Source organism: Desmodus rotundus, chromosome 1, assembly GCF_022682495.2.
Source record: "Desmodus rotundus isolate HL8 chromosome 1, HLdesRot8A.1, whole genome shotgun sequence".
Taxonomy (NCBI): Eukaryota; Metazoa; Chordata; class Mammalia; order Chiroptera; family Phyllostomidae; genus Desmodus; species Desmodus rotundus.
The window spans coordinates 164,115,704-164,138,298 of NC_071387.1; the positions used below are offsets into that span (position 1 = coordinate 164,115,704).

Genomic DNA, 22,595 nt, shown 5'->3' on the forward strand with positions numbered 1-22,595 from the left:
TACGCATCACATAGTAGGTGCTCAGTAAATATTGGTTGGATGAAAAAGGGGAAGTGTGTCAGCTGCCTTATTTGTCACTTTGTGTGGAAAATGTGTTTCCTTGTCCAACTAAGAATGGTTCCAAGTGATGAAACTGAATGGAGGAGAGGGTTAACAGTCTAATCAGAAGTAAATACTGAGGTATCACCGCACGTGGACGTTAGGAACAGGCATGTGTGCGCACCTCGATATCAAGAAGGAATTCATAGGCTATCCTAAACCTAATAACCCAGAAAGGTCTGCGCGACCCATTTAAAAAAACCTTTGGAATAGTTTATTCAAGATTCTTTTTGTACGAGACTGTTAAACAGTTTCTGCCTTTTCAGTACTTTAATGAAGTTTGGAAAATAATGTGGAGTGAGGACCCTCGAGGCCCTCCAGGGCAGGACTGGAAGCCGGTGTGAAGACGCAGCGTTGTCCACGCCCTAACGCCTCTCGCGGAGGCGTCCCTGCCTACGAACACCTGTTTGTTGGGACACTCTCTTTCCCAGGCCAACTCACAGCCGCCCGAGGGGGCTTCCACCTGCGCCCTGGGGTTCCCTGGACAGCCCCTCGGCGCCCGCCCCAGGCAGGGGCTGTCGGCTCCCACCGGCTTCTCTGGAGACCGATGTCCTGCAAGTTGTACCAACTGAGCTCCCGCCGCCCACGCTCCTAGCGCGGCCGCCTCCGTCCGCCCTGCCCGGTCGGATGGCGAGGCCCGCGGGAGGGAAGGGGCCGGGCGGCGGGCGCTGCGCCCCCTGGGGGCCCTGGCGGACAGGCCCGGGTACCCCTCCGGGGCCGCGGGACGGCTCAACTGCAGGAAGGCTCGGCGGCGGCCACTCCAGGCGGGCGGGCCGGGCCTGCAAAGGAGTTGGGCTATTTTGTAACTGCACCATCCACCCAAGCCTCATTACCACCTCTTAATGAGACCCCTTTACTCCGTGACGTGCAACCGCTCCATCTCATTAAGGAAATCGCTCTTCAATGCTGATTATTTTATTTGCAGCCATAATTATATTTCTTTCGGCTAAATCACGGTTTAATCGAGCCCACATGGAGGGCAGCAGCACTAATTACGGCGGGGGATGCAGCGGTGGCGGGCGCGGGCGCGGGCCGGCTGGGGGGGCTGCGGTAGGGGGTGCCCGGGCGGCGGGCGCGGCCGGGGGCTCTGCGGGCGGGGAGGGGCGCGCGCGGGTGGCGGGGGCCCGGGCTCAAACACAACAACTTATTACTTCTAATTCCCCAACTGTCACCAAATCACCTGCACGAAACAAGAATCTAATTTGTTAAGCTGGCATGTCTGCAGATGGAAGATCGATCTTCTCTGTAGATTTCTCTAATTGAGTGAATATAGACGCCCGGAATTAGCCGCACTCGGGCTGCAGGGAGGGGCAGAGGAAGGGGGGGAGGAAAGAGGTGAGGTGGGGGAGGGAGGGGGAAGAAAGAAGAGAGGAAGGGGAACAGAGGTCAGGGGAGAGAGAAAGGGGGAGAAAAAGCGAAAAAGAGCAGACGAAAGGACAGGGGCAAAGAGAGGGAGAACAGAGAGAGAATAAGGGGAAAGAGTGGGAACATGGAAAGGCAGGAAAGAGAAAGAAGAAAAAGAGAAAGGGAGGAGAGAGAATAAGGAGAAGAGAAAAAAGAGTGAAAGCAAAGAGGGAAAAGGAAGCAAAACGAAGAGCAAGGCCAGGACGATAGAGAAAGGAGGAAAAGACCGGGAAAGAGGAAATTCAGTGTGAGGAAGGCTGTCCCTCACCCCGACCCGCCCCAGGTGTGAAGCAGCAGGAGCAGCCCAGCCCCAGAGTGCGTCCTAAACTGGGACTCACTGCTTAAGAAAAGAAAAAGGCTGGGACCGCGGAGCCGGGCGGGGAGCGAGGCGGGAGGAGGTGGGCGCCGTCGGCTCCAAGGAATGGCTTACAGAATTACATTTGTTTTTCTTGTGATTTTATTAAAAGTCACTCCTCATCTCCAGATTGCGTGAAAATATCTACTTTCCACTCAGATACACCACATTAACTTGTTGGAGACGAATTTGTTTGTTTGTCTGTTTTATTTATTTGCTAGATAAGATTGATGCAGTCTTATTAGCGCTATATCTAGTTATAGAAAGAGATAAGGATGAGATGTTTTTCTTTTTATTCCAATTACTAGCCTTGTCACCGAACTGAATAACTGATATATGATAATTTATCCTGAGTAAATAGAAATCAGAAAAGCAGCGAACTTAACACATACAAACAAAATCTCCATGTCACTTATTATATTCCGTGTGGCTAATTGGGGCCATTAAAATTACAGGGCTAGAGGCAAATAAAGAGTAGATGTGCAATGGGGGGTGGGGGGCGGGTACCGATCTGTCATTGTTTGGTGTCGAGCTTTCTGCGTTGAGGGCCGCGGATGCTAGTTGTTAGAAGGCAAAGATTAAAAAATAAGCAAGCCCCAGCGCCCACGAAGAGCCATGTGAGTGGACTGTATGGTTGTAGTTTGCAAACTCGAATGTATGGGAAACTGTTTATTGCAGAGGAAAAAAATGTGCATGTTGAGCTCCTGTATATCGACACAGGCTTCCCGGAAGAATAGGAAATTACACTGTGTTTGGGGGCAAGTTTTGTTCGCCGCCGCCGCCCGCGGCACATCCCCGCGGTTAGGGTGAGCAGGCAATAGATACACAAGGCTCACACAAGCGCGCACGCCAAGTACACACGTCATGCACACGCAGTCCCCGCTCCCTGCGCTTAAAAAAAAAATGCCTGGAGTGTGGGCCCTTGGCTTTAGCTCCCAGGTTGGGGAGGTGGGGTCCTGTAGGCAAGGGGTTTATGCAGCCACAGGCTCCCGCGGCGACATCAACGGGACGGCCCTGGCGGAGGACAGCCCGGAGCCCCTGCGCTCCCGGTCCAGGGAGGCCTGGAGAGGATGCACGTTTTAGCTGAGCGCAGTCTTTTGGCTACAGATTAAAGGCGCCCCCTCACCCCTAGAGAACCACCGCGGGGAGACGAGCCCACGGGGCTTTTTCAGTGGCCGGGCAGGGGCACTCAGCCCAAAGCCTCTTTCGCTATAGTCTCTTTTGCTGGGAACCTCGAGAGATTTTTTTTTGTGCAGAGTAGTGTGGAAGCGCCTGTCACCCCTGCCCAGAGACTTACTTAGCTGCCCTCAAAGATCTCCTTCCTTCCACTCACCTCACTCCCAAATCGACTTCCCCAAATGAACCATACATTAAACAGTCTCACACTCCGAAGGGGACCACTGACACTTGTCCAGGACGGGGGTAGGGCGGTGAGAGTGAGGAGTGAGAGGGCGTCGCTTCTGGCGCCTGAGGCAAGAGATGCGCAAAAGTAGTCACCATTGTTTCAAACGTAGTGAACTTGAGAGCTTCCCGGGTTTTTTCCCCCTCTAGTATTTGCTCTCACCCTTTATTTATTTATTTATTTATTTATTTATTTATTTATTTATTTATTGAGGTTCTAAAGTAGGCCTGAGGAACAAGATTTGATTTACCATTGCGTTTGGGTTATTGCATATCTGGAAAAGTAAACAGGAGTGTTCAAGCCACTTGATTTGTTTTCTGTAAGCAAATAATACCCAAAAGCATGGCTGTAATTTACCTCGAATTAAAATTGATTCTTTTCATCAGGCAAGAAAATAGGAAAATGTGAGATCGTTAATTATTGAGGGAGGCGCTGCTCATTAAAGGGAACAATGTTACAATTCAGCATTTAATAGCGGGAATGTGAATAATAACGCGCCATATTTCAGCCCACTGTCTGCAAAGATAAGAGAGCAGTTTACAAACAACCCAGGCAGCCCAAAGTTACATTTAATAAACACCCAAGGTCTCTGTAAGTGGAAAAAGCAATTAGGGTGCTGGGCACAGTACCCAATTCTTCAAGAGCAGCCTGTATATATTTTTATTCTGCCTGTCTCTCTGACGGTACGAAGGATTCACAATAAATGCATAAATACAATTGGGAAGTATCAGAAGTACACACCTCATCAGTATATATCCATCATTAAGACACGTGCTGGCCAGGTCTCCCACCTCATCCCACCTACTCATCCAGTCACACCATATTTCTAAATCTGGCTCTGGACCAGGATGGCAAAGCAGGAGAAAAAGACACCGATTTTGTAGTTGCCGTCCTTGTACCCTTCAAGTATTTTAAATATATATACTTAAATATATATTTACATATATTTAAAACTATATCTCCCAGAAAGCCGAGTTCTCTCAAAACTACAAAGTTGTCTGGCTGGGTCTGGGCGCAGCACGGAGACAGTGGGAGCGGGTTCCTTGGCCTTTAAATGCTCTTTGTGCTTCGTTAAAAAGGAGAAGGGGAGAAAAGAAGAAAGAAAAAAATGATTTCCCTGTGCATCGCCTCTTGGAAGGCTCTTGTACAAAATTCAATCTCTATTTTTTATGAGAAGTAAACTGTCTAAATAAATTTTATTAGGGGCAACCAATATATTTTCTGGTAGTTCCCTTTGTTCCACTTCTACGTGTGTGTAACAATCTAAAACCTATTTATTGAGGAAAAATCACTGGATCCGTCATAGAGAATCCTTTTAGTTTGCTTTGAAGTGATTTCTGAAGACATTATTGTCATTCCGAAGATTTGGGGGTCATTGCGCTAAAATCTCCTCTTGTTAGGGACTTCAGTTCCCATGATCATGTGGGAAATGCCTTAAATTATCAATAGCAATGGGCCTGACCGGCACTTTCCCGGCTGCCCCAGGAACGTGGGAAGATGACGGGGAATAAAACTCTGGTAAATACATCTTAGGCCCTGCCCAGGTGGATTCAGACGTTGGCCAAAAGGAGCTCCGAAGGGGAAGAAAGTCGACGCAGGGGCGAGCGTCCTCCATCCAGACTATTGTCGTTTTCCTCGCCACGCCTGCTGCCAGCAGGCTCCGGACTCCCGACTCCGGCTGGTGCCCTCCCCACCTCGACGCCCCCACACCGCCGCCCGTACCCCCTCCCACTCTCAGATTTCCTTCTTTTTTCCCCCTTTCCTTTATTTAACCCCACACCCCGTGCTTATGCTCTGAAGTCTTGGAAGAAATGATTTAGTTTGTTTATACTGCTATAAAAATCAAGACCAATAGAAAAGTCATAAAATGAAGCGGGCTATCAATCACGCCGCAACATTGTTATTCAGCGGTTACTAACAGAGATGGATAATCCTTTGATTTCGTCCCATTGTTATTACTCTGATGTGTCTTCACATTAACTATTACACATTTATTTATCGACCTGAAAAGTACAACAAAACAGAATATACGAGCTGTGCGTGTGGGAGGACGCTGCGCGGCTGGTGGTGGTTCTGGGGGCGGCTGTAGAATGAGGACACGAACGCTCGTGTGCACAACGGTGTGGACTGGGGCCCTTCTCTTCCCTGGTCTTGGCGTCTCCTCCCTCCCTCCAGACGGTGCGGAGCCCGTTTGCCTGTTTGGAAAAGCGGGGTGCCTCTGTCGGGGCCCGTCTGTTCCTCCTCCATTTGTCCGCACCTCCTCCCCTGCATTCCGGTCTTGGGTACCCCTCAAGCCCCACCCCAGCTGGGCATAAATCCCCTCGAGTCCGCGGGAACGTGCAGCCAGGTGCGCACTGGAAAGACGCGTCCAGGGCGCTCGCCCCTCTGCCCGGGGCCTTTATCCCGCCTCCTGCCTCTTGCGCCCAGCGCCGTAGCATCTAGATTTGGGGTTTTGTTTGGGGAAGGGGAAGCTTTTATTGTAGGAACTCTATTTACTTTAGGTCTAGATATTTTCCTTCCAAGCAAACCCTTTCTCGAAAGTACGTGAGGCGCTAGCCGAACATACTCGCGGCTTCCAAACCCACCGCCGCCTCCGGGATTCCGCCAAGCTGGAGGCCCGCGGCTCCGGCGCTCCAGTCCCACAGAGGCCGCCTTGGCAGCAGCTGCAGCGGCTACTGAAGTTCGGCCAGGCCCGGAGCTTCGGGGGAAATGGTTTCCTCAGCTCGGAAGGAACCGGTGTGGCTGATGTCTGGCACTCACACGTGCGTGTGTGCACGTGTGCGGTCACGCACGTGTGTGTGCATGGGAGGAGGGAAACGGGCTGCAGGAGAGAAGGAGGTGGAAGCAAAACTGCCACGGAGTTCTATATTGCCTTCTCCTTTGTCTCCTTGCTCCGTCCCTGTCACACACACAGCTAAGGGCGCGCGCGCACACACACGCACACACACAATTCCTCTAGCATCTGCTCTCAGGCAGCATTTCCAATGTTTTGTGTAAGTCAATTGGACAGCGAACAAAAAAAGCCATTTGCTCGGTATTATTTAAAACAGACTTCATAGGGCCACCCTTTTGTGGAAGCTTTATTTGCACTAAATGAATAATCTTAATTGCATCACTCTCGAATTAAAAATCAATGCTAATCAAGTTGAGAGTAGTAAATATCAGTTTTCATTGTGCCTGGGTAAAGGGCATTTCTCTTGTGTTGCAAATAAAAATACAAGTCAAATAACTTTAAAAGGGCATTATGTTCTGCTACAAATACAATTGAAACGGATTGTTTAGGAGCAGATCAGAAATGGTACAGAATTTTGCACTTAATTTCCTCAGTTATCATTTACAATAAGAACCTCGGGCTTGACAGCCAAGTCTAAACAGTAGTAAATTAGTACAAATTTATACTGATTTTACTCTAATAATCGTAATAAAAGCTTATAGATTTGGCACTAATTACATAAATGCCTAATGATCTTGAAAATTACTCTGGTTAGAAATATATTACTAATCTAAACTTTGTTGTTGGCTGGCTCTGAAAAATCAGAACATTAGAAATGGTTCGCTTCACTTGTGCAAAGCACTTTAAATTGTTCTAGTAGTTTAACATATTCAAGAGGAAAATAAAGAGCATTTAACTTTATTTACAGTCCTAAGTAGAGTTGAGAGCCCTGCAGAACTTAGAAACTTTGACCAAAAGAACGGGTTGTGGGCAAGGAAGCAAACGTGCACCCTGCAGAGCAGAGGGAGCCGGTGGGAAGGATGTACAGTGGCTGAATCCACAAGGTGCTGGGGCCCTGGAAGCTCGTGGGAAGTCGACTCCTTTTTTGCGTTCTAGGCCTGCGGAGGGGCTGGAACTGGAAAGGCCCAGGGTCTCAGCTAGGGCTGGACCTTAGGCCCAGGCCTGCTGGGTGGCAACCAAGTCTAAGCCTGGTCTGGAGGCCGCGGTGTGCCCTTGTGTTCCAGATTGGCAGGGCAGAGCTGCGGGAGGTTGGCAGGTGTCGCCCAGAGCGCGCGGGCGGGGGATACTCTCGGGTCACGAGGGAGTCATGCCCTGCTCGGTCCCCAGCCTTGCCTTTGCCTCAGGAATATCCTAGCTCAAGGAGACAGAGCTGCGCCTTTGGAGCGAGCAGGTCGGGACAAGGAGAAGGAAAGGCGTTCCTGGAAAAATCGCGGGGAAACACTAACGGAGGCCTGACCAGGAAGCCCAGGGCAACGCCGAGGCGGCCGCGGCTGTTTTAGCAGCTGCTCGGGGCTGGAGCCACCAGGGCTGCCACCGCCGCCTCCTCCGGGCCGGCGCGGGCGGGCGGGCGGGCGGAGTGGGGGACTCTCCAGGCTCTGACATTTGCAGGCTGCCCTCCTGATTGGTCCCCTCACCGAGCTGCTCACGGGTTCATTCAACTGTTAAGCACCTCCCCGTCTCTCTAAAGGACATTATAATGCAAGAAGCCCCCTTTTTAACCACAAACCGAATTTTCTTTCATTTAGGTGATCTATATATATCTATATCGTATAGCTTATAGCTTATATCTATTTTAAATAACTTAAAGCAGCTAAAATTTTGGGGGGAACAGCTTTCGCCCTGGAGCGGTGCGCGATGCTGTCTCACGCCGACCTCCTGGACGCCAGACTAGGTGAGTGCGCGCCTCTCGCCGGGGCAGCCAGGAGAAGCCGGGGCAGGAAATTGTCAATTTGTTCCTTATTTTACCTTAATGCGCCCTAAATGGACTAATTTCTTTAAAAGTAATTGTACTGCATTAAAGTTTAATTTGATTTAACAACGTCTTTAAAAAAAAATCTATGGAATATGTAGATCCGAAAGAGGAGTTGGGAAATGTTACTTTTTGTTTTTCTTATTTTTTCTCTTACCTTCTCCCCCTTATTATTATTATTTTTTGAACGGCGATCTACCCCGTGATAATTTCTTTGGAGGCGTTTTTCTTTCTCTTTTTTCTTCCGTTTGCTTTGGTTTGGGATTTCTTTCTCCTCCTTTCTCTCTCTTTTTCTCTCTCCCTACTACCTTTTTCTCCCTTCCTCGTGTAAGTGTGGTTGAATCTGTAAAAATCTGGCATGAAGAAGAAGCGGCTGCAATTGAAGCGATTTGCTAAGTGTGCTTATTGAGAAAAGAGAAAAGCCACATTCATCCTCACAGGCATCGTTGCTTGCAAAAGACTTGGAATTGCCAATGGCTGAGAGGAATGCGCCTTTTATTTTTCCGGAAAGAGAAGCTGAATTCCCTAAAGTTTGATTCACTGCTTTATCTATAGAGTTTACTCGAGTTTCTTTAATGCTGACCGGGTTTCCGGTTTGGGAATCTTTGGTGATGGATGTGACTCCATTTTCCAAACACTTTCTCTGATTTGAGGGGGAGGCGGAGCTGATTTGGGTTGATTTCGGGGGGTGGAAGGCTTGGGGACTTATTCATCTTCCGAAAGTGAGAGGGAATCGGCTCTGGGCCGGAGGTAGAGTTTGTCACGCTGCCTAAGCGCGCGCAGGTGGGGCAGCGACCTAGGAATTGTTTAATTTTCGTCCTTTTCCTTTCCTTCCTTTTTCCCTCTCGGATTTGCTCTCAGGTTCCTCGGGCGCCAGGTTATGGTTTATGAAAGGGACTCCGAGGCGTGTTTTATTGCCGAGACTGGGAGTGTTTCGTTGTGGGCCAGATGAGAGCCATCTCGTGGGCCAGATTGTGCTGCCTTCTGGAGCCGGCTGAGGAAAGAGGGGAAAGGGCCGGGAAATGGGATCCCTGCCTGGCTGTCCAAATCGTGGCGAGCCCAGCCGAGCATCTTCGGAGTTTCCTCCGTAGGGCGAACGTGGGCGCGGAGGGAGCCGCTGATGGGGCCGCAGGAGGACCGTGCGGGGAAGATAATCCCTCCTGGCATCGCTAGGAAGGTAGTGACCACGATCTCCTTGCCTTCTCAGGTATGAAAGATGCCGCCGAGCTTCTGGGCCACCGGGAGGCGGTGAAGTGTAGGCTGGGCGTGGGGGGCTCCGACCCCGGGGGCCATCCGGGGGACCTAGCGCCCAACTCCGACCCAGTCGAGGGAGCCACTCTGCTGCCTGGGGAGGACATCACCACTGTGGGCTCCACGCCGGCCTCGCTGGCGGTGAGTGCAAAGGACCCGGACAAGCAGCCGGGGCCACAGGGTGGCCCGAACCCCAGCCAAGCCGGCCAGCAGCAGGGCCAACAGAAGCAGAAGCGCCACCGGACGCGCTTCACCCCGGCGCAGCTCAACGAATTGGAGAGGAGCTTCGCCAAGACTCACTACCCCGATATCTTCATGCGCGAGGAGCTGGCACTGCGTATCGGGCTCACAGAGTCCCGAGTGCAGGTACGCGGGGTGTGGGCTCTGGGGCAGAACACAGGGAGCGGGCTGGAGGATTTGGGCAAAGGACGTGGGGTCTTTACTTCTTCTTCCGGGATACTGGGCTTCGCTTCGGAAACCTTTGCTACTCTACTAGGAAGCTGGTCCGGATCGACCCCCCCCCCCCCCCCAATGGACAGGCAGGGCCTCAATCTCCCACCAGTATAACCACACCCCAGCAGAAACTCCTCCAAAGCGAAGCGGGCATTGTTCGACTGCTAGGTCTCTTCCTTCCTCCTGAGAAGGGGACCTCCGAGTCTCCCACCCTCTGCGTCTCCCAGGCGGCTAAGCCGAGAGAGCACGCACTCCACTCCAGCTTGCGTTATTGACAAGTATTTCATTACCTTCTGATGAGTTTGTGTTAAGGCCTGGATAAATGGGGGAATGCAACAATTGTATAGAACACATGAAAAGGGGGTTGGGATAAGGCATAAAGGGCAGCTTAAAAAAACAACCACACCTGGGCTTTGCGGTGCATTATTCTCCTGAATATCACCATCCCGCCGCTCTCAGGGAAAATACCCTAGCTTTGATGCTTTCAAAGGATTTGGACTTTGGTGGTCAACTAATGCGCCGGGGGCAGCTGCAGCGATGCTCCGCAGCCTATGAGACTTGGTTAAACCTAAGAGAACAGAGGAGAAAATGAAGGCTTTCTGTTGTGGATATCGGATTTGAAGACAGAACATTTAGGGCAGGAAAGATTGACAGGTAGTAGACAAAACAATTACTGACCCTTGTTCTTGTCCAACCATCCTCCAAATTGTAAATTAAATATTAAGAGAAAATCACATCTGCAACTTTTCTGACAATTGGTAAATAAAAGCATAAGCCTAATGAATATCATCTTCCCCACCCCTCTTTTTAAAAGAATGACAACAATGTATCAAATATTTTATGGGCAGGTGCTGGAGGCGAATTTCCAAGACACGCACCTAATCGTGAGCTATCCAGGGTGCTGAAAAAAAATCTTCCTTTCCTGTCTTGGTGATAGTGTTTTGTGTCCGTTAATCCTGGGCGTCAACCTCAGCTCTAGATTCTTCTACAAATTAAGTTTCAAGATCTCAGTTACTTTACATTTGATTTGAGAGGCAAGGATGTCCATAATCACAGTGTTGAGTATTTCTGTCTCCACTGGACATACAGTCTAACCTGTAAAACTACTGTGTGCTTCTGTTCTATATAGTTAGCAAATGGATGTCATTAGGTACTTAAAGTGGTCAAATTAATAAAGTTATATTTAGGTATAACATAGATCAACATTTTTACTCATTATAAACCTGGGTGGTTTCCTTAGTGAACTCTGGCAGCCCCAAACCACGGGCTATTGATATTGAGCTAAAAGAATATTAATTGCATTGTGCAGATACATATTACTAGTGCTCTTAAAAATTTGCTTTTACCTCGCATCTCTTTTTAACTCTGAAGTTGAGTTCAAATCTTAAAGGAAATATACAATTTCAACACTTTCACTACTAGTAATGACAACACCAGCTTGTTAAAATCTTGTAGGTTCAAAATCATAAATTTGCTTTTTGTCCCTCAAGAGAAATACTATCTAATAATTTTTGTTTTAAAGAGTAAAATGCTGTTGCTTAACATAGGCATATTGATAATTAGTTTAAATTAAAATAGAACTTAGAATCACAAATAAAATATAATTGGACAACTGATTTTATGAAAAAAATGAGATCTATTAAACTTTATTAGATCTTTCAAGGGTTAATGTCAGTGAATCTTTTAATAGAAAAGTTGTAAATGAAATAAAATACAAACTATGTATAGAAACAATTATTTTCAAAAAGTACACAAAAGAATAATCAAGAAGAAAGAGACAAAGCACTTTAATTGTGGTAGCATAATGTTCAACCAAAGATAATAGCTTGAGGCTGCTGATAGGAACAATTTAATAGAATGGCAATTTCAATATTTTTAAAAATAATGTCCCATAGTTTAAAAAGTAATCAGATCAACATAACCTTTTTAATTAACATTTCAAAATGATTAACATTATGTAATGTAATGCAAAAATAATTTATGGAAAATGTATTTACTTCACAATTCACTGTACCATTGCTCCTTGACCAAATTCAAATTAAATAGTAATTGGTTTATGTTCTTATATGATGAGTACTTCATAGTTTTCTTTATAGTTAACAGATTGTCACCCATTCTTTTCAGTACGTGGGCCACTGCACTGATTAAAAATGATCTAAACATTTATTGCAATTGTATGTTTTTAAGCATGCTTTCTAGTTCTAGACTAAATGATCCAGCATACTTATTTTTATCTATAACTGGTATATATCATATTTTTAAAGTATTTATTTAAGCACCTCTACTCACATGGAGGCCAATTCCGTGTCTGATATTGCTCCCCTTTTCTGGCCTGTATAATAAAACCATTCCTTTTATAGCATGCCATTATTAGAAACCAATTTCAGAATTATTTATAACCTGGAATGGCTTATTAAGCAGCAATGCGAGAATCATGCAAATTACGCGATCAAATGCAATATAATAAGCATAATCATTAGTCTCTAGCACGGATTAATTAACTTTCAATATTTTATTTACATAAAAACCAAATCAGTGAAATAACTTCTGCACAGTCAGGCTTGCCTTTCAATATTTTATAGGAACAAAAATAATGTCCTGTAATTCCATTGACCGTGTCCCCCAGAATGGCCCTGTCACCTGCCACATCTTAATAGGGGCACAAGCTGAGAGTATTTTCTAGTTTTCTAATGGAATGAGAAATTGCATTTTCTTCCTCTCCCAGCACTATTAAAGTGTAATGAATTCGGCCCAGAGTTCACGGCTGGCTGATCGAAATGAACCTGAGATCTAGGCTTTAATACAGCTCCCCAGATTTCCGCCCGAATCTTCACATTAATCATTTGCTGGATTCCAATGAGATCTTCATAAAGCGTTTGCTTCAAAGGGGGAAAAAGTAATATTCTCTCCTCCCTCTCTTTCTTTATTTCTGAGCCATTTATAAGTGGGGAATTAAACGGGCTATATATTTTAAAATACATTTACAGTATGTCTATATTACTGTAACAGCAGATACCACAAAAGTGGATTTTTAAATTCCAACCTCCATTAGATTCTCACTGTTGTATTAAGCATTTTCTGAGAAGAGCTGCATTTCCCACTGAGTACAAAGTTGGCCTGTGGCTGGGGTTAATATATTTTCTGGAGTTGTCACCTGTGCATTCTCAAACTCTCCCTTAGGTTTTGCCTGCATTTCAATCTGCCATGCTCTAGTTTTCAAGTGGAAACATTCACATTTTAAAAACATATGCATCATAGCTTGGAACGGAGGTGCTCAGATCCCATGAAGATTTTGTTCCCCAACCCCAGTAAGCCATGAAACATAAAAAATTTTGTAGCCGTCATTTGACTACTAACCCTCGAACATAATTGAGCACGATTTTTCGATTATTCCTATAATAGTTGGTTCTTTAACAGATGTTCTTTTCCGCCTGTGCCTGAGATTCAGAAACCTTGCTGGAGGGTGTGTTTTCTTTCTACTGAAATTCTACCGCCCCCCCACCCCCACTTCTTTCTCCTGTTCTCCCCGAACTCCTCACACAAGTCAGCCACTCTCATCATCTGCTGTCCGCCCCAAACTCTGAAACATTCAGAGATTCACTGACACTTTCTAGGTGTTAGAAACCGGTTTTCAATTTATAGATATCTTTGCAAATATATCCGGGTGTGGAATGTGAGGTGTGGGGACGGTTTCGACGCAGACTCGGTCCCTCTGCGGGGCCCCGGCGGATTCACCTACCCCCGATCCCGCCTTGGATGGTGACACAAAGCGATCTGTGACCGCTGTACTTTCCTCGGCTCCTGCGGGTTACCCTCTGCCCAGGGCTCCTAGGACAGCTCAGTTCGCAGGGGCCGCATTGATCCCAGCCACTCCCCCGGCCCCGCTGCCTCATTAAGCCCCTGCACCACCAGCTCAAGGGGCTTTAGTAGAGAAGGGACCCGGGGTCTTTACCTAATCCGGACACTGGTGTAAACAGAAACGTGGGAAATGGGGTAGAAACCAGTGAAATATAAAATGGTGGCGTGGATATAGTATTTAACCGGCGACGGCCGGCGCAAAGGCGGGCGGAACTGCAGACTGCGAAGTGCCGCTCACACTGGTAAGCGGAGAGTGTGTCTCCACTCGACAGGTGTGAAGGTCCTGCCGTGCCGAGCCGGCTCACCGAAAAGGGGGTCCGCCACATCCAGGCTCGCGATACTTCAGCTTGCAGAATACACACTAAAGAGCTCGGATTGACAGATGAACACCCTTCTGGCCACAAATATGGTGGTCAAACTGCGTTGGCCAAATTCTAAGAGGAAACTCAATCAGTATCTGAGCTGTGTTCCACATCATTTGTATTTATGCGCAGTAAACCTCCAACTGACTGGACATTAAACTACAAGCCTGCCAAGTAGGCATGCTGGCTATTTTTTAAAAAGAAGATAAAATTAAAATACGGGAGGTGAGAGGTTATCTTGGTCAGGCAGATTACTTGATATCTTTCAGGAAGAAAGGCTCCTTTCCCTGTGGTAGTGAATTAGACATCCGTAGGCAAATTTGTCTGGTAAGGTCTGAAATTCCAGGGTCATGGTTAAGAAAGAACTGTAGAAGGCTTATTTTCACGTGGAGTTTATTTTATCAAACACATCTCCTTTAAAAAGACATATGGGTTTGTCTAGCAAAATTAAATTTGACTCATAAGTACTGTGAGCTTTAAACTTGACCTCCTTTAATTTGTAGTGGTCAGAAAATTTGCTTTTGGTTTATAGGTGAGGGTGTGGGAGGAGGGAACTGGAGGCCTTGTTATTTGGGATCCTTGGTAAGTTCCCGAGAAGAATAGACATGAAGGCCCCGGGTCTCAGGGCTCTGGCAGCAGGATCCAGCACACCTGCACAGCCCACATAAAGGTGCCTTTAGAGGGGTTGTGAATGAAGCACAGACTTGTGTCAGTAGTACGTGAAAGTCACGGTGGCAGCCCAAACAACACCGTAGCTCACTGGCGCTCGCTTTCCCACACGAATCACTATATTAACCTCCCCGCTCTGTCAACCGTGGCATTGGGGTTTTTCCTTTGTCTTTCGATTTTGAAACTGGCTATGTCATGCAGGGTCCTTCATCAATTTCCAAATTTCCAGAGTTTCTGAAAATTCTATACCCCATCAGTGTTATAAGGCACGCTATTAAGCCACATGGGTACACATGTTTATCTTCATTTGTACACCTGTGGATCCAGCCTTGACACCTGCCTGCCTGCAGACCTGTGCATCTAGGCCGCGCACCGAATGCGCCTGCACGCAGGGGCGTGGTGAACACTGCCCATGGGTTACGTATGCCCCGTGTGTAAGCGTCCCTGTACGATCACGTAGGACTCAGGGAATAGGTACTTGGTGGGTGCAAGGGGCGCCGGATGACCTGAGATGTTGGAAAACCAGGGTCTCTAGCGGGAGTTGGGATCTACGGCGCTTGTTCTGCTTGGGGCTGAGTGGGTGTATCTTACGCGGGTTTCTCGGACTCAAGCCTCGGTGCTGAGTGGCTGCCGGCTCTCTAACAGCGCCCTGTCTGTCGCCCTCATTGTCCGCTCTAGGTCTGGTTCCAGAACCGGCGCGCCAAGTGGAAGAAGCGCAAGAAGACCACCAACGTGTTCCGCGCGCCCGGAACGCTGCTGCCCACCCCTGGCCTGCCTCAGTTTCCCTCAGCCGCAGCCGCCGCTGCCGCCGCCATGGGCGACAGCCTGTGCTCATTCCACGCCAACGACACCCGCTGGGCGGCGGCCGCCATGCCAGGTGTGTCACAGCTGCCGCTGCCGCCGGCGCTGGGCAGGCAGCAAGCCATGGCGCAGTCGCTGTCCCAGTGCAGCCTGGCGGCGGGGCCGCCGCCCAACTCCATGGGCCTGTCCAACAGCCTGGCTGGCTCCAATGGCGCGGGGCTGCAGTCGCACCTCTACCAGCCGGCTTTCCCCGGCATGGTGCCCGCCTCCCTCCCCGGCCCCAGCAACGTCTCTGGCTCGCCCCAGCTCTGCAGCTCCCCGGACAGCAGCGACGTGTGGCGGGGCACGAGTATTGCCTCCCTTCGCCGCAAGGCGCTAGAGCACACAGTCTCCATGAGCTTCACTTAATGCAGCCGCGCCAGGCCTGCTCCGTCCCCGGCACCGCCCCGAGGCCCCTCCGGCGCGCGCCCGGGGCCCCCTAGCTTCCCGGGCCCCTGCCTGCGTGCCCTGCCCCGTCCCGACCCCTGCCTCCGCCAATTCTTGTTAGGTCCTCTCCTCCTCCACTCTGTCGGTCTCACCCCAAGCTCCAGCACACGAGGCCTCTCCTCCGCCTGATTTCGCTCGCTCCAGTCTCCCCTTCCTCCTACTCTCCCACCTCCTGCCCCCCCCCCCCCCAGCGCCCGCCAGCCCTTCGAACCTTGTCGCCCAATTCCTCCCGCCGCCCCATCTCTAGCGCCTGATCCCACCCTTTCCTGCTCCACCGGCCTCCCCGTTTGCACTGGTCGTGCTTGCGCCCTCTTCCCGGCCTTCTGACTGGCGGCGTTCCCACCACCCACACCTTCAACACGACGCCTACGACCCCCTCGCCAGCAGCCTTCCCTCCGGTCCCTTCTTTCCCTGCGTCACGTGCCCCTCCTCCCGCGCCCAGCAAAAGCATCCTTCCCACCATTTTACTTACCAGGGAGTCGACTCAGGATCTGAAATCAAACACCAATGGACTGGTTTGTGGGCAGAAACACACACACTCGCACTCTCGCTCACTCTCAAACACTACACGCACACGCGTGTGCGCGCACACACAGTACACCTAAGTCACACACAGACGTGTTCAAGGGACAGCACAATGTTAGGGATTTTTGTCTTAAAGGAGGACAAGCATCTGCTACCAACAGCCTCACGTGAGGGCCCAACTCATAGTTTGATTTATCCTTGCATTCTTTCTCCAAACTCCTCTTTGTTTACTCTTCCACCATCCTACCCTTGCCTCATCCACCCAGTCACATCCATGCAATCCTCTATTGGCTTACAAAAAAAGTGTTTTTATTTTATCCTTTTATTTTCTTAAGCACAACTGTGTGAGGGTATTGAAGGGAAAGCTTCTCAGGAAGAACATGCCAGTGGACTGGGTGGCTGGAGTAGACTAAAGCAGTCACGTGATGAAGAGGTGATCTTATCCATTTTGATAAGTCTTTATAAGAAATAATAAACATGTAAGAAAAATTTCCTTTTGTAAAAGCAAAAGCCACATCTCTTTTCTGGATCCTTCCGGACTGGGGTTTGCTTTTCTGTTTCTCCTCGCTGCTCTGTGCCCTTGGTTGTTTTGTGGTCGTCCTGTCGTCCCTTGTGCCCCTCGGCCACTGCCCTGGCCCCTGCCGGCCGCCTGTGGGTGCACTTGGACATCTACAACCCTGCAACTTTGTACAGAGAAAACACAATCAGCTCTTTCTGCATGTGCTGGTCAAATCCAAACCCAGAGAACAGAAGCGCTTTCGAAGAATGAACAAACATGTGAAATAGGATGTTTTGTGTAGATAAAGCATTCTTGTTACATACTGGTCAATTTGTGATATGTTTTAACTTATTGTCTGTGCTTATTTATGGAATTTGGTTTTCTTAATAAATGTTTGAGCTAATACAAAGCATATTGACTTTTCCGGATGAGTTTATATCAAGTTAAATGTAAATGGATCAAATAAAATCATTTTCAGTATGTGATATGGAGAATGATGGGTTTTGGTGTGACTTTGAATGGGGGAACGGGAAGAGAGTTTGTCCTGGAGGTCCTCCATTCGCGCCCCACCTGCAGGACCTCGGCGTCTGGGACGCGTCCGCCCTTCAGTGGGCTTGGCTTCAGCCGCCGCGGTGCACCGCCGCCCGGGCAGCGCGCTCTAGCGCGGCGTCGGGACTCAGACTACCGGAAATGAGAAGGCCGCGCCGCGAGCGCCTCGTGCGAGCTCGAGGCCTCGCGAGGCTTTGGGCCGGCCGGGGGCTTCCGACTCCGCGACCGGCCTGGGGCGCAGCTGCACGCACTAATCGCCCGGCCCGAGAGTTATAAGCGTTTCAGGTGAACGGTTCTCCTCCGACACAGCAGTGGAGGGAGCCCCTTGCCCGGCTGCTGGCGTGTGATGGGAAGGCCGTGGGCCAAAGGAAGGACCACCGGGAAGGAGGCACGGGGACTTGGAGCTCTGCCCTCCGCCGTCGCCCGGAGCGTCGGGTCTCAGGTAGGCAGTGGGCACCGAAAGGCCCGCGGCTCTTTCCTCCGCCAGGGCCTTGACGTCGGGCGGTCGGAAAGAGACCCTGGCTTTTGTAGGCCGGGCTCCAGACACCCGGGACCTCCCCACTGAGGGCAGAGGGCACGTCGTGGGAAGAAGAATGTCCAGGCCTACCGGTGGCGGGTCAGTGCCGCGCCGGCTTTCCCTGGGTGGGACTGGCCTGGTTTTCCCAGCGCCCAGACGAGGTTCCAGAGGAGCGCGCGGTTAGGCACGTGATCAGGGGGCTGCCCCAGACTAACGAGTGGTGAAAATTGCTGGGTCTTCGGTAGTTTGAGCGGGAAGGTTGTGGGTGATTTTTTTTTAAAGTCTAATAAGAGTCTACATACAATATCATACTCGTTTCAGGTGTACAACATGGTGAGTAGACATTTATGTAACGTGCAAAGTGATCACCCCCTAAGTCTGGTATGTGGGTGTGTTTTAAACTTGGAGGCGAATGGATATCCCAGGCTTCCTTTGTAAGACTAACCAAAGTCAATCTTGTGGTTTGAAATTTAATTGTAATTATAGGCTTTGAGAGTGCACCCTTTTCCGTGGGAAGATTTCTGCTTTGGTTGCCACAGAGTGTAAACCCTAAAAACACCCTTGTCCTACAATACAGTTTTGTACCACTGAGCCGCATGTGAATTTTAGGAACTGTTGTAATTGTTATTCCACTAGGAGAACACGATGGAATCTTCTCGAAGGTGAGGACAAAGGGCATGGTTTTCTATGATAGAGAAAAATAATATATTCATGTTACCTTAGGAATTTTAATTATAGGTAAGACTTGTTGGGTTCACAGAATATTTAAACTCAATACCTTTCCTTGTTTTCACATTTGTCATATTTTTCTTTTTCCTAGGCTAATATCTTTGAAAAATACTCAAATCATGGATACTGTACTCTCAAGTTACATTTAAGAGATCAGTACAAATCACAGATTGCTTCACAAGTAAGCATGGAAGGTTGTTTACAAGGATGCTAATTTTACAGCTTTTTTATGCTGCTATAAAGCATAACTTTATGATGTAGGAATGCAATAAAGGATGCTAAATGGAATCTTTAAAAATTGTGTTTCTCAAAGGCAAGGGAAATGGGATCTTTCATTTGAAAAAAATGAGCCAACCTAGAACACTGATGAGAAGTTACAAATCAAGTGAAGTGATAGATGCTTTCTAAGATACTTATATTTCATAATATCATGGTTATTTATCAATATTATAATGAAAGAGTACAGAGTTTTTCACTTGACCTGACTGTGGAATAATATTAGTTTCTATGGCAATAGACTTTTGTATTAAGAATGCTGAGCATTTTAGTGTCATATATACCATTACCCTAAGAGAAGACAACCTGGCCTAAATTGTTAAAGTTGATAGTTTAGCAGTGATAAAAAGCAGAGAATGAGAATCTCAATCACAAGCCTGAGCAATTTCTGCGGTTTGAGAGAGAACAAAAAACCTAACAACAGAATAACGCTTCATATTATTTTTTTTCCTTATCAGCAGCAATTTGGACTCAAAACTGTTTGAGTTATAATAATAAGCAATTATATTCAATAAAGGAATAAAGACAGTAATGATGAATAATATCTGAACACAAGGTAGATAAGTACAACACGGTAGATGTCCTGCCTCTAATGAATTGTACTCTTTGCTGAGTAACATGTTTGGCATTGAATACTGTCACCAATGCTAACTAGAAGAAGTCAAAGTCTATTATGATGTAACTATATGATTGATTGATGTGAATACACATATTTATCCTTGTGTCTTTATTTTCTCCTCAGTATTGGTACTAAATATCATACATGGCATTAAGTGATGGCATAGTAATGATGTTGCACTGAGTTTACCTTTTGTTGATGGTGAAAGAAATAGGATATAGGAATTCAGCCTGCTAATGATGATGTTAGGTATTGAATACAAACTAGGACACAGAGCAGTTTGAGTAAATCAAGGTAGATGTGAATGGAGAACACAGAAGAAACTCTAACTTTGGGACAGTTTATGTTTGCCACCCTCAGTGAATGCTTCCCCTGAAGCAGTGTTTTAATTTGTGTTGTGTAGTTTACATTTTAATTTTTAAGGCAAAGAAAAAACTTAGCCCACAAAGATATCTTCTAGTAATGGCGGTAGTTAACCTGGCAGTTGAAAGAATGTAATCTTCCTTTTCTCCTTTTCAAGAGATAAAGGTAATCTCATCTGAGGGCATTTATGTGAAGAAATAACAGCATGGCATGGTGAAACTACTGGCTCATTAATCCTGGCATCTACTTCCTACAGGGTCCCTTGATTAGTTACATTCATTCATTGGGCTTTTCAGAGTTTTTGATTTGTCATCATTGGATAGGTTCACTGAGTTCAGGCTAAATTGAGCCAGAAGCAATGTGTATTAGTAATTCTGTAGTACAGGCTATCCTAATAATTCAGCCCAAATATCTCATTTGAAAAATATCCATTCGCCCTCACTTCTAATGTGAGTTGCAGCTGTGTTCATAGGGAATTGAAAGAACACAAGTGATTGGGCTTGTATTTTCTAAATTATTAATATGATGGCTAATAGCTGTAAACCTATCTTCGTATCCAATGCAGAAATTGTGATTCATTTAAAAAATGAAAGCAGCAACAAAGTGGGGCACACCCTGCCTGGCTCTCTGCTAACTCTCATCAGTGCAAAGCTTTTGGTACGGAAACCATGGTCTGTTTAGCATGTGGCCATTACAGAGAGAAACAGAACAATGCCTTTTGCTCTTCCTCATGCATGCTCTACCAAAACATGGTGTGGATTTTATCAGTCTTACTAGAAAATGCTTTTAAGGAATTTCAGACATGAGCTACACAAGAGAGAGCTCTCTTTTGATTTTGACAATGTCATCATAATAATGTAAGCAGGCATAATTACTTGTGCAGTTAAACTGCATCTTCCATCCACATGATCAAATATCCCATATATCCAAGCTAAAAGCCACATTGGACTTGAGATACACTTGTTGCAGTTGCTCATGCTGCCACAATCCCTTTCAGTTCTGAGTTGAAGTAATTCACAAGTGCCAGGGAATATGTAATTAACCCACATAACACATGCGCAAGTGTATGTTCTTTATATCATTTATTGATATGTCACAGTCTTGTATGCTTTTGCTCATGGTCCTTATTGAATCTATTTAAGATAAATCCAAACCAGGTGAGATTAAGAACTCTAGAAGCCCTTAATACAGAAAAGATTATATGTGATTCTTAGGAAATTAAAAATACTAAAGTGTAAAATACAAAATATAAGTATACTGAAATTAAAATAAGTTCTCTCTAGATTTTCTAATTACAAAATTCTAAATGAGTTTAGTAAAGCTGAACTGGTCTCTTTTTGCTGCACTTTATTAATTATCACATGCTTAGTCTATTAGATACTCCAACACTGATTTCAGAAATAACATTTTCCGAGGGTGTTTATTACACCCTCCAGTACCTTACATTTGAACCCTATTTTCAGTTTAGAGCACACTATCTCATTTAAATCATAGCACATTTATGAAGTAGATACTAAAATCCTCATTTTACAGATGAAGAAATTGAGACTCATAGAGGCTAGGTAACTTAAACAAGATCACATAACTAGTAAGTAGCAGAGGTTTTTCTTTGATATAATCTTAAAGATCTTCATATCTTTCAGCAATACTATTGTATATGCCATGTAGACATTGCTCTTAATATTAAAATATTTTCTGGGACAAAAACTAAAAAACTTCTCTTAGAAATTTAATAATCCACCCTTGTAGTTTAAACAAGACAGATGCTTTTTGATGGAACATGATAGCTGCATTAAAATTAAATATAGTTTCAAGTCTAGAAACACTCCTTACCTCCTGAACTTTATCCTTTCTCTAGACGTTAATTCAGCATAGTTCTAGTTTGCCACTGAGAAGGCTCTTTGTTGTGTGAGGAACCTTTATTGATGCAGTTGTCTCCCCGTCACCCAAACTCTGGGCTGAAGTGGCAAGAAGCTAGCCTGGAGAGTTTCGAAGGGGCTGTCATTGTACATGGAGAGGGCCTGGTTTGACTCTATTCGCAGGGAGAGAATCCTTGAATTCTTTCATACTTCAGATGTATTTCTTGTCTATCACTGCAAGATTTTATTGCAGGATCTCTTGATGTTGCTTCTCTATAATATTAAATAGTCACAAGTCAGGATAAGCTATTTCTCATTTTTAGGTCCTCTAAATATTAGAAACCCACTCTGTCAATCATAGAATCATAAAATGTTAGCATTTCAAGGGATATTCGAAATCATCTAGTTTAAATTCCATGACCACGGTTGTCTCTTTCATTTCTTGCTAAGTGGACTTGAAGATCTGGTTGAATATGAGACTGATCTTTATTGTTGGCCCAACTTCCAGGAAGTCCTTCCTTTTATTGAGCCTGATCTGCCTCGTTCTTTTCCCTCTATAGTCTTGCCTCATTAGGGGCTTTTAATCACACCTGTTAGTATGGAAATAATTTTCTCTTTAGTCTTTGTATCAGTCATTATTATACTAGGTTATACTATGATACCAGATAAATTTCGTATCTCTGGCTTAACACAGTCAAAGTTTATTTCTTGCTCACAGAAATTCCACTGTGAGTGAAGTGATTCTCTAGTACAACTTCCCTTCATGCAGTCACTCAGTGATCTGAACTGTTTATGTGCTGTGGCTTGACCAGCTCC

At 46.7% G+C, this 22,595-nt stretch overlaps 1 protein-coding gene across 1 annotated transcript; it reads left to right on the forward strand.

Annotated features, from left to right (window-relative positions):
* Positions 1–7,848: 7,848 nt before the first annotated feature.
* On the forward strand, positions 7,849–15,765 carry OTP (orthopedia homeobox). The gene is made up of 3 exons (XM_053928122.1): positions 7,849–7,885; positions 9,171–9,580; positions 15,235–15,765. The coding sequence occupies exons 1-3, from the start codon at positions 7,849–7,851 to the stop codon at positions 15,763–15,765; spliced, it is 978 nt and encodes a 325-aa protein (XP_053784097.1).
* Positions 15,766–22,595: the final 6,830 nt, after the last annotated feature.